This window comes from Chiloscyllium plagiosum, chromosome 2, assembly GCF_004010195.1.
Source record: "Chiloscyllium plagiosum isolate BGI_BamShark_2017 chromosome 2, ASM401019v2, whole genome shotgun sequence".
NCBI lineage: Eukaryota > Metazoa > Chordata > Chondrichthyes > Orectolobiformes > Hemiscylliidae > Chiloscyllium > Chiloscyllium plagiosum.
In genome coordinates, this window is record NC_057711.1 from 37,005,681 (window position 1) to 37,018,577 (window position 12,897).

At 44.3% G+C, this 12,897-nt stretch overlaps 1 protein-coding gene across 9 annotated transcripts in view; it reads right to left on the reverse strand.

Moving 5' to 3' along the window:
* fcho2 (FCH and mu domain containing endocytic adaptor 2) overlaps positions 1–12,027 on the reverse strand; it is a 208,063-nt gene extending 196,036 nt beyond the window's left edge. For 6 of the 9 annotated variants that reach the window (XM_043707696.1, XM_043707705.1, XM_043707687.1 and 3 more), the window contains exon 1: positions 11,698–12,025. In XM_043707696.1, coding sequence (XP_043563631.1) covers positions 11,698–11,724 — 27 coding nt within the window. In that variant the 5' untranslated portion in view covers positions 11,725–12,025. Of the gene's footprint in view, positions 1–11,697 lie in introns of all 9 variants that reach the window. The other 3 variants (XM_043707669.1, XM_043707650.1, XM_043707634.1) reach the window with 2 other exon arrangements.
* Positions 12,028–12,897: the final 870 nt, after the last annotated feature.

Genomic DNA, 12,897 nt, shown 5'->3' on the forward strand with positions numbered 1-12,897 from the left:
TTCCAAAAGTGGCCTAACCAATGTCCTGTACAACTGCAACAAGACCTCCCTACTCCTATACTTAATGCTCTGACCAATGAAGGAAAGCATGCCAAACGCCTTCTTCACTATCCTATCTACCTGCAACTCTACTTTCAAGGAACTATGAACCTGCACTCTAAGTTCTGTTTGTTCAGCAACACTCCCTAGGACCTTACCATTAAGTGTACAAGTCCTGCTCTAATTTGTTTTTCCAAAATGCAGTACCTCGCATTTATCTAAATTAAAGTCCACCTGCTGCTCCTCAGCCCATTGGCCCATCTGGTCAAGATACTGTTGTAATCAGAGGTAACCTTCTTCGCTGTCCACTACACCTCCAATTTTGGTGTCATCTGCAAACTTACTAACTATACCTCCTGTGTTCAAATCCAAACCATTTATATAAATGACAAATAGCAAGGACCCAGCACAGATCCTTGTGGCACTCCACTGATCTCAGGCCTCCAGTCTGAAAACAACCCTGCACCACCCCCCTCTGTCTTCTTCCTTTAAGCCAGTTCAGTATCCAAATGGCTAGTTCTCCCTGTATTCCATGAGATCTAACATTGTTATCCAGTCTCTCACGAGGAATCTTGTCTAACGCCTTACTGAAGTCCATATTGATCATGTCTACTGCCCTCATCAATCCTTTTAGTTTCTTCTTCAAAAAACCCAATCAAGTCCGTGAGACATGATTTCCCTTGCACAAAGCCATGCTGACAATCCCTAATCAGTCCTTGCCTTTCTAAATACATTTAAATCCTGTCCCGCAGGATTCCCTCCAACAATTTGCCCACCACCAATGTTAGGCTCACCTGCTTATAGTTCCCTGGCTTGTCCTTACCACCTTTCTTAAATTGCGGCACCATATTAGCCAACCTCCAGTCTTCCGGAACCTCACCTGTGACTATCAACGATACAAATATCTCTGCAATCACTTTCCTAGCTCCCCACAGAGTTCTGATTCTGTGCAGTTATCCACCTTTATACCTTTTAAGACATCCAGCATCTCCTCTTCTGTAATGTGGACTTTTTTCAAGATGTCACCATCTATTTCCCCACATTCTACATCTTCCATGTTCTTCTCCACAGTAAACACTGATGCAAAATACTCATTTAGTATCTCCCCCACCTCCACACATGCACTGCCTTGCTGATCTTTGAGGGGCTGAATTCTCTCCCTAGTTACCCTTTTGTCCTTAATGTATGTATAAAATTCCTCTGGATTCTCATTAACCCTATTTACCAAAGCTATCTCATGTCCCCTATTTGCCCTCCTGATTTCTCTCTTAAGTATACTCCTACTGCCCTTATACTCTAAGGATTCTTTCAATCTCTCCTGTCTACACCTGACATATGCTCCCTTCTTTTTCTTAACCAAACCCACAATTTCTCTCGTCATCCAGCTTTCCATACACCTACCATCCTTTCCTTTCACCCTAACAGCAATATACTGTCTCTGTACACTTGTTATCTCATTTTTAAAGGCTTCCCATTTTCCAGCCATCCCTTTACCTGCAAACATATGCCCCCAATCAGTTTTTGAAAGTTTTTGCCTAATACCGTCAAAACTAGTCTTCCTCCAATTTAGAACTCCAACTTTTAGATCCATTCTATCCCTTTCTATCCCTATTTTAAAGCTAATAAAATTAGGGTCGCTGGTTCCAAAGCGCTCCCCCACTGACACCTTAATCACCTGACCTGCTTTATTTCCCAAGAGTAGGTCACGTTTTGCCCCTTCTCTAATAGTTACATCCACATACTGACTCAGAAACTTTGCTTGTACACACTTAAATTCCTCTCTATCTAAACCCTTAACAGTACGGCAGTCCCAGTCTATGTTTGGAAAGTTAAAATCCCCTACCCATAGCCACTGTATTATTCTTACAGATAACTGAAAATGCCTTACAAACTTCCTTCTCAATGTCCTGCTATTAGGTGGTCTATAATACAATCCCAATAAGGTGATCATCCCTTTCTTATTTCTCAGTTCCGCCCAAATAACTTCCCTGGATGTATTCCAAGGAATATTCTCCCTAAGTACAGCAGTAAGCTATCCCTTATCAAAATCGCCACTTCCTCTCCTCACTTGTCCCTCTTTCTAACCTTCTTGCATTTGTGTTCAGGAACATTAAGCTGTCAGTCAGATCAGAAAACATTACAGCGCAGTACAGACCCTTTGGCCCTTGATGTTGCGCCGTCCTACGAAACCAATCTGAAGCCCATCTGACTTACACTATTCCATGTTTGTCCATATGCCTATCCTATAACCATTTAAATGCCCATCTACTACTGCCGCAGGCAGTGCGTTCCATGCCCCTACTACTCGCTGAATAAAGAAACTACCTCTAACATCTGTCCTGTATCTATCACCCCTCAATATGAAGCCATGCCCTCTCCTGCTAGCCATCACCATCTAAGGAAAAAGGCTCTCACTGTCTACTGATCTAACCCTCTGATTATCTTGTCTCAATTCAGTCACCTCTCAACCTTCTTCTCTCTAACGATTACAGCTCAAGTCCCTCAATCTTTCCTCGTAAGATGTTCCCTCCATACCAGGCAACATCCTAGTAAATCCCCTCTGAACCCTTTCCAAAGCTTCCACATCCTTCCTATAATGCAGTGACTGAACAATTACCTCATATTTTTCTGCATTAAACCCTGTTTGCCACCTCCCAACCCACTTCTGCAGCTTATCTATATCCTGTAACCTACAACATCCTTTGGCACTATCCACAACTGTACTGACCTTAGCGTCATCCACAAATTTACTAATCCACCCTTCTATGCCCTTATCTGGATCATTTAGAATAGAATCATAGAATCTCTCCGGTAGGAAACTGGCCCTGTGGCCCAACAAATCCATACCAACCCCCCCCCCCCCCCAAAAGAGTAACCACCCAGACTCATTCCCCTACCCTATTGTTCTACATTTACCTGTACTAATGCACCTAATGTACACATCCCTGAATACTACGGGCAATTTAGCACGGCCAACTCACCTAACCTGCATGTCTTTGGATTATGGGAGGAAACCGGAGCACCTGGCGGAAACCCACGCAGACACAGGGACAATGTGCAAACTCCACACAGTCACCCGTCTGGCGCTGTGAGGCAGCAGTGCTAATCACTGAGCCACCGTGCCACCCATTTAAAACTTTTTGTTATTTTGACAAACAGCAGTGCACTCAAAACAGATCACTGCGATACACCACTAGTAACTGAACTCCAATATGAACATATCCAAACCACCACCCTGTCTTCTTTCAGCTTGCCAATTTCTGATCCAAACCACTAAATCATTTCAATCCCATGCCTCCATATTTTGTGCAGTAGCCTACCCTGTGGAACCTTCTCAAACGCCTTACTTAAATCCATATACCGGCACAGTTGTTAGCACTGCTGCCTCACAGCGCCAGAGACCCGGGTTCAATTCCCGCTCAGGCGACTGACTGTGTGGAGTTTGCACGTTCTCCCCGTGTCTGCGTGGGTTTCCTCCGGGTGCTCCGGTTTCCTCCCACCATCCAAAAAGATGTGCAGGGTCAGGTGAATTGGCCCTGCTAAATTGCCTGTAGTGTAAGGTAAGGGGTAAATGTAGGGGTATGGGTGGGTTTCGCTTCGGCGGGTCGGTGTGGACTTGTTGGGCCGAAGGGCCTGTTTCCACACTGTAATCTAATCTAATCTAATCTAATTTAAAATATACAACACATCAATGGCGTTACCCTCACCCACCTGTTTGGTCACCTTCTCAAAGAACTCAATAAGGTTTGTGAGGCACGACCTATCCTTCACAAAACCCTGCTGACTATTGCTAATCAACTTATTCCTATCGAGATAATTAGAAATCCTATCTCTTATAACCTTTTCCAACACTTTACCCACAACTGGAGTAAGGCTCACTGATCTATAATTACCAAGGTTGTCTCTACTCCCTTCTTCAATAAGGGAACAAAATTTGCTATCGTCCAGTTTTCTGGCACTATTCCTGTGGACAATGACGACATAAAGATCAAAGCCAAAAGCTTGGCGATCTCCTGCCTGGCTTGCCAGAGAATCCTAGGTTAAATCCCATCTGGCCCAAGGGATTTATTTATTTTCACACTTTTCAGAATTTCACCTCATCCTTGTGAACCTCAATCCCATCTAGTCTCGTAGCCTGTTTCTCAGTATTCTCAACAACATTGTCTTCTTCCAGTGAGAACACTGACGAAAAATATTCATTTAGTGCTTCCCCTGTCTCCACGCACAACTTCCCACTACTGCCCTTGATTCGCCCTAATCTTACTCTAGTCATTCTTTTATCCCTTATATACCTACAGAAGGTCCTGCCCATTCCTGAGCCATGTTTCTGTAATTACTAGTCCCACGTTCCTAACCATGCACCGAGTTCATCTGCCTTCCCTGTTAGACCTCTTGCGTTGAAATAAATGCAGTTTGATTTATCAGTCCTACCTTGTTCTCTGCTTTGTTCCTGCATGCCCTGACTATTTGACTCACTCCTTTTCCTACCTGTACCAGTCTCAGATTGATTTCTTTGCTCACTACTTCCCTGGGTCCCTCACCTTACTGGTTTAAATTGTCTCAAGCAGCTCTAGCAAATCTTCCTGCCAGTGAGATTAGTCCCCTTCCAATTCAGGCACAATCCATCTTTTTTGTACAGGTCACATCTATTCCAGAAGTGATTCCACTGATCCAGAAATGTGAACCCTTCTCCCCTGCACCAACTGTTCAACTACACATTCATCTGTTTTATCCTCCTATTCCTACCCTCACTAGCTCGTAATCTAGATATTACTACCCTTGAGGACATCAGTTTTAAACTCCTGTCTAACTTTCTATATTCTCGCTTCAGAATCTCATCCTTTTCCCTTCCAATGTCATTAGTTTCAACGTGTACAACGATCTTCTGCTGGTCCCTCTCTCCTTTGAGAACATTCTGCATCCTCTGAGATTTTGTCGATCCTGCCACCAGGGAGGCAACACACCATTCTGATTTTTCGCTGGTGGCCTCTAACAAGAGAGTCCCCAATCACAATCGATCGTTTGGAACCCGACATATCCCCTCATTACATTACAGCCAGTCTCAATACTAGAAATTTGGCTGTTTGTGCTACATTCCCCTGAGGGTCCATCACCCCCTACATTTTCCAAAACAGCATATGTGTTTGAAATGGGGTTAGCCACAGAAGACACCTGCACTACCTGCCTACCCCTCGTACCTTACTTGGAGTTAACCCATCTACCTGACTGTATCTGTGGCTTTTCTCCCTTCCTATAACTGCCATCATCACACCTCCATCTCCTGTAAATTCCTTATTGCCTCTATTTGCCATTCAAACTGATAGGATTTGCAATCAAAGACACTTCTTGCAGACAAAATCATCAGTAACATGGAAACTCTATCTAAACTTCCACATCTGATAAGAAGCGCACATCACTCTACTAAAGGTCATCTTTGCTCCTTCACAATCTACAGACCCAGAAAATAGCACCGTCTTTTTCCCCAAAAAAAGTGCTCCAGGCTAACTTAGTACTTATGGTTTATACTTTTAAAATTTAATCAAGAGACAGATCGCAATAAAACATATAATCAAGAAAGAACCCACTCTACTCACCACTGTAGACTTACAGCATGGTTACACCTAAAAACTATGCACTTGTGTGTTCCTGTGCTGTGAGCTCTTCCACACAGGTTCCTCAGAAGTCAGCTATGAATTTCACTGTTTTGTTAATTTTTCTTAGATGCAAGCTGATGTCCAGAAATACATGAACTTGAGCAGCAAATGCACTAACTCTGCAGATTCACTGCTGTGTCAGTTAGCAGTGTAGACTTCTTTATCTCTCTCCCTCACTGACGATGTAGTTCCTGCCTTTTATCTGTCTTCCTCCTTTTAAAAGTGCCATTGTTTTGATTTTTTCCCCCCCAAAGTTCCAAAACAATACAACATATAAAACAGTAATTGCTGCTCCTGGAATTTGAGGGAATCACCTTCAATACATAAAATACCTCAAAAAAGGAGTTAAAAATCACACAACACTAAGTTATATGGAGACGCTGGTGTTGGACTGGGATGTACAGAGTTAAAGATCACAGAACACCAGGTTATAGTCCAACAGGTTTATTTGGAAGCACTTGCTTTCGGAGCGCTATTCCGTCATCAGGTGTTGTGGAGAATACGATTGTAAGACACAGAACTTATAGCAAAAGTTTAAATGTGATGTAACTGAAATTATATATTGAAAAAAACCTGGGTGGGTTGTTAAGCCTCTTATCTTTTAGAATGACCATGTTGGTTTCAGTTCTTTCATATCTAAATTGTGAATATTTTTTTTTAAAAAGTTATATTCTCAAGTGAACTTTAACAATTGGTGTCATGTCGGCCCAGATAATGTATTGAAGGTGTGAGGCTGTCTGTGCCACAATGATCAGACTGATTCTAATCCAAAAAATAGATTTACAGAATCTTACATGGATTCATGCAGTTTTTGAGCAAAGTAAAATGTAATTCTGCAAGTACAAATTCACCCCACAAACCTATATGTGTATGTGTGTGTGTGTCTGGGCGGGTGGGGGGGGGGGGTTATGAGTGAATGTGAGAGAGTGTGTGTATGTGAGTGTAAAAGGTGTATGAATCTGAGAGATGAAAATCACACAACATTAGGTTATAGTCCAACAGGTTTAACTGGAAGCACACTAGCTTTTGGAGCGTTGCTCCTTCATCATATTTTTAACTTTGTACACCCCAGTCCAACACCGACACCTCCAAATCAAATTTGCGAGAGTATGTGTGCGAGCGCATGAGAGATTGTCTGCGTGAGTGTGTGTGTGTGTGTGTGTCTGTGAGAGGGAGAGAGAGAGAGAGAGTCTGTGTGTGTGTAGTGCAATGGGGTCATCTGTAGTGTGACATAAACCCAAGTACATTTTATTTTGCTCAAAAACTGCACAAATCCATGTAAAGAGTCTGTAAATCCATTTTTTAGATTAGAATCAGTCTGACCATTGTGGCACAGGGATGCTCACACCTTCAATACATTATCTGGCCTAACATGACACTAGTTGTTAAAGTTCACTTGAGAATGTCACTTTTTAAAATGTGAAAGAACTGAAATCAACATGGCTATTCTAAAAGATGACAGACTTAACAAACAATCCAGGTCTTTTTCAATATATAATTTCAGTTACATCACACTAAACTTTTGCTATAAATTCTGTGTCTTACAATCATATTCTCCACAACCACCTGATGAAGGAGCAGGGCTCTGAAAGCTAGTGCTTCCAAATAAACCTGTTGGACTATAACCTGGTGTTGTGCGATTTTTAACTCTGTACATCCCAGTCCAACACCAACGTCTCCATTTCAAAAAAGGAGGAGCTCCTACAGCCACAATTTTTTTCCCCTCCACCATCTTGGATTAGCATTCAATAATACAAAACAACCGTGGTCAGACAAAATAGATATGGCCTTCAAGTCCGAAATCCATCTCAGGATAATAGTTGCAAGGGTATTATGTGAAATGAGTCGGAGTAGTCTTAATCAATTCCTATTGGACATGGGTCTACTGCCAAAAGTAGCCTTAATTTGACACTAATCTTCAATCTCACTCCAAAGCACAATGGCTGGTTTCAGAAACAAAACAAAATTTACTCATTTGCTGTGTTAGATACATTGCTGAAGGGGTGCTAAAGTCCGGAAACAGGGGTAACCCATTCAGGCTCTCCAGTCTGCTTTTGCATTTAATTAGATCATAACTTACCTGCAGCTCAACTCCATTCACTTGCTTTAGTCCTTGACATTGTAATGGCATAAACTGAAATCAATTTCAGTGTTGAAAGACCGACTGACTGTCCCAGATCTGACAATCCCAACAGGCAGAGAGTGTATGGAAAAAAATTTCCTGTCTTTTCATGTGTTCTAACCCTAACTTTAAGATTATGTCTCCTCATTCTCAATGCCCCTGAGGAAACAGTTCTGTCTTTTAAACATTTTAAGCACCTCAGTTTAACTCCTCAGTCCTTTCATAGAGCACACGCCAACTAAAGCAAACAACCATGGCTGCTGGAGATGTGAAATAAAGAAGTGCTGGAGAAACTGAGCACGTCTGGGAGATGGAAGTTCTGAAGAATCACATCAGACTGAAAACATTAATACTGTTTTGCTCTCCACAGATGCCACAAGACCTGCTGGGTTTCTCCAGAACTTTCTGTTTTTAATTCAGAATACAAGGCATATTTAGTTTACAAAGTCTTTGTAAGTTAACAATATAAACTCAGGAACATTCTGGTGGATCTGCATTGTAAACTATTTTAATGGCAATATTTCCTTCCTGAAGTTCACAACATTGAACTGGATGCTGCATTCGAATTGGATTTGACAAAGGCTCGATATAAATAAGAGTGAGGCCCCCATTGGGATTGTGTAGCTAAGGGACCACACTTAGAGGAGTAGGCCTCTGTCTCTAATTAAAATATGACTTATTAATTTTTATACCACGATATACAAGGTAGCATGTTTAATTTTAAGATGGGAACCTGAAAACAGAAGCATATATTACATCTTTGCATTTCAAAGGACAAATCCAATAAATTACTACATTCATATATTTTACTGATTTTACTGTGGAGGAAATAGCCTAGTGGTATTATCGGTGGACTGTTAATCCAGGGACCCATGTAATGTTCTGGGAACCCAGGTTCAAATCCTGCCATAGCAGATGATAGAACTTGAATTCGATAAAGATCTGGAATTAGGAGTCTAATGAGGACCATGAATTCACTGCCGGATTGTTGAAAAAATCCATCTGGTTCACTAATGCCCTTTAGGGAAGGAAATCTGCCATCCGAACCAGTCTGGCCTACATGTGACTCCAGAGCCACAGCAATGTAGGTAACTTTTAACTGCCCTCTGTGGAATTAAGAACGGGCGATAAATGCTGACCTAGCCAGTGGCACAGTCATCCCATGAAACAAATAAAAAAACTGATTGTAACTGTGAAGCATCTGACAACTATTAGGTTGAACCAGTACAAAAAGAATCTGCTTAAACAAATCAATGGGATTTTCAAGCCATTTATATTTGACTTGAAAAGATCTAAATATAAATTGATATTACTTGTGGGAAAGGAATGTTTTAAAACCTAGCAGTTTAAAGAAGGCAGTTTATCAAAGTACAAAGTTTGAGGGGCACAGACAGGATAGACTGATAGGAACTTCTTTCTGTCCTTTGTAGTCATGAAAAGGAGATGCTGGTGTTGGGTTGAGATGGACAAAGTTAAAGAAAAGCATCACACCCTATTCCTGCAATCCAACGTTTCCCATGGTTAGCCCACCTAATCTGAACATCCCTGGACACTGCAGGCAATTTAGAAATTGCTATCTAGATCAGCACTTATTGGCCATTGGGTGGCACGGTGGCTCAGTGGTCAGCACTGCTGCCTCACAGCGCCAGGGACCCGGGTTCGATTGTAGCCTTCATCAGGAATTTGCATGAAATCCCCATTTCTGTGTGGGCTTTCCCTGCGTGCTTCATCAGGGTCTTTTGCCTGAAACATCGATTTTCCTGCTCCTCGGACGCTACCTGACTTGCTGTGCTTTTCCAACACCACACTCTCCACACTAAGGCAGTGAGTTCCAGATCAGAGTGGTACTGGAAAAGCACAACAAGTCAGGTAGCACCTGAGGAGCAGGAGAATCGACATTTCAGGCATAAGTCCTTCACCAGGAATGAGCCCTTCTCATTCCTGATGGAGGGTTTATGCCCGAAATGTCGAATCCCCTGCTCCTCAGATACTGCCTGACCTGCTGTGCTTTTCCAGTACCACTCTCTCGACTCTGATCTCCAGCCCTCACTTTCTTCATCTTAAAAGTGTAGTAAAGCCAGGAACCTTCAAGATATTTAAGAGTTATTCACCATGACTACTTGAAACGCCATTGCATACAAGGGTATAGTCTAGGTTAGAGTGGTGCTGGAAAAGCACAGCAAGTCAGGCAGCATCCGAGGAGCAGGAAAATCGACGTTTCGGGCAAAAGCCCTTCATCAAGAATAGAGGCAGGGAGCCTCCAGGATGGAGAGATAAATGGGTGGGGGGTGCAGAAAGGCTAGGGAGAAGGTAGCAATGAGTACAATAGGTGAATGGGGGTGGGGATGGAAGTGATGGGTCAGGGGGAGGGTGGAGTGGATAGGTGGGAAGGGAGATTGGCAGGTAGGACAGGTCATGAGGACAGTGCTGAGCTGGAAGGTTGGAACTGGGGTAAGGTGGGGGGTGGGGGGGAGCAGGGGAAATGAGGAAACTGAAGTCCACGTTGATGCCCTGGGGTTGAAGTGTTCCAAGGCAGAAGATGAGGTGTTATTCCTCCAGGTGTCGGGTGGTGAGGGAGTAGCGATGGAGGAGGCCCAGGTCCTATATGTCCTTGGCAGAGTGGGAGGGGGAGTTGAAATGTTGGGCCACAGGGCAGTGGGGTCGATTCATCTCTCCACTGCAGGTACCCCGCCTCTATGCCTGATGAAGGGCTTTTGCCCGAAACGTCGATTTTCCTGCTCCTTGGATGCTGCCTGACCTGCTGTGCTTTTCCAGCACCACTCTAATCTAGACTCTGGTTTCCAGTATCTGCAGTCATTGTTTTTACCATACAGGGGTATAGGCCAAGTGCTGGAAAAAGTGAGTAGAATAAAATGATATTTCGATGACCAACGGCAGACACGATGGGCCGCAGGGCCTCTTTCCGTGTTTTAAAAGCTCTGGGACCATCCCTTTTTCGAGCAATTAGGGGCCAGCGATAAATGCTGTCCTAACCAGCGACGCAAACGTCTAACGAATGATGTTAAGAAACAAGATTGGTTTCTTTTTAACTCAACTAACACAGGAGAATTGTACACAAGCACTACCAACATTATCTCAGATTTTACTGTATAATTAAATTAACTAAGACAGGGGTGCAACTAACAAAAGAAGAGATGTTTGTTTTAAATAAACATTGACATGCCGACTCCACCAGAAGGTACAATGTGGTCCCTGAAGTGGGTTGGGGAGTTCAGTGCAATCGCACTCTCGGGAGAATGGCATACAGCCAGTTTCCAAGCGCCATTTGGACCTCCCTTGAAGTCCAGGTGCAGCAATAAGTCACTCATCTCTAACAGGTTAATTATAAAACAAAATTCAGAGCGAGAAGACGCTCGTTTAATTTTTGCTCATCAATGTCGAATTCCTCACGGGCATGGATGAGACACAGGATTTTCTTTTGGGGAGGGGGGGAAGAAGAGAGAAAAAACAGGCTCCAGCCCCGCCCCTTTCCGCTCCCACTAACTTGTTTACGGAAGAACGAGACTCTTGATGGACAGCCCTTGCGACCAATCGGAGGAGCTGAAACCGCACGGCCGGCGGCTCTGGAGGAATCAAGGGAGAGTACGCTGGCCCTCCCCCACGCCCAACCCGGACAACCAGCGGGTTTGGTTGCACCGAGCAGGCCCGATCCTGGAGACTCGCGTAACCCCCCCCACCCCCACCCTCCCACATACCGGCTGCACGGCCCGGCACACCCGCACTCTGACCCCGACCCCACCCGGGTTTGGTGGTGGGGGTGGGGGGGAATATAAGAATGAGGGGGGAAAAACAGGCAGACGCCAATTAATAATCCGCCGCGATTAATAACAACTAAAATAAATCGAGAACCAACCGACGTACCCAGAAATGATCGACGAACTGCGACATGTTGGAGCCGTCGTCGCCTGCTCCTGCTCCTCCTCCTCCTGTGTGATGTTGGCCTGCTCTCGGTTTCACAGAGAGAGGAGGGGGGGGGGGTATAAACAGGAATGATTTGTTCTGTTGGCTGTCGTTTTGTATTTTTTTCTTTTATTTACAGATGAGATGAGATGTCGTTTCCTTTCCTAAAAGAAACGAGTGAGAGGAAGCGCGACGCCTCTGTGGAAAATTCCCGCGGCGCTGCCACGGTCCGGCCAGCCCCAGAGCAGCCTGTCCGCACGGCGCGTGCACGCGGACGAGCACGCCGCGGCGCGCGACTCCACCCCCCCCCCCCCCCCGGCACGCGTCTGCGGGAACAGCGCGGAGCTCGCCACAAAACGGCGCCTATATCTGCAACAACGTAGAAAAGAGTACGAGTAAACTGCGGTGTGGGGATACACGGATAGTGACCTCCCCAACCCCTTTCCCTAATTCCGGAAAATAAAAGGAGTGCTTTCTTGTAAATGCATCCTTCCTAAACCTCTGCACGTAACGTTATAAGTTAAATACGTTACCAGCTCACAGCAGCTGTCACACCCGACAAAGTCACAATCATCATCTCATCAAACCTAACAAGTCCCTAACCGAACAAAAATCACACAACACCAGTTATAGTCCAACAGGTTTAATCGGAAGCACACTAGATTTCGGAGGGACGTCTGGTGTTAGCCAGACAATATGTTGAAGGTGTTAGCCTCCTGTGTTCTCTGCCTGTGCCATAATGTTTGGACTGATTCTAATCAAAAAAGTGAGATAAGAGTCTTACATGAATTCATGCGGTTTTTGACCAAAGTACAATGTAATTCAAGTACAAATTCACCCCACAAACGTAGATGTGTGTGTTGGGTGGGTGGAGGGGGGGGGGGTTGAGTGTCTGTGAGAGAGTATATATGTGTGTGAGTGTAGAGTGGTCGAAGTCTGTGAGAGCTTGCATGTCTCAGTGTGGGAGTGTATGTTTGTGTATATGTTTGTGTATAGGAGTGCCGCTGTGGGTGTGTCTGGGTGTATGTATAGGGCAATGGTGGTCACCTGTAGTGTGACATGAACCCAAGGTCCCAGTTGAGACCCTCCCTATAGGTACAGAACTTAGCTATCAGCCTCTGTTCGGCCACTTTTCGCCGCTGCCTGTCCCAAAGTCCGCCT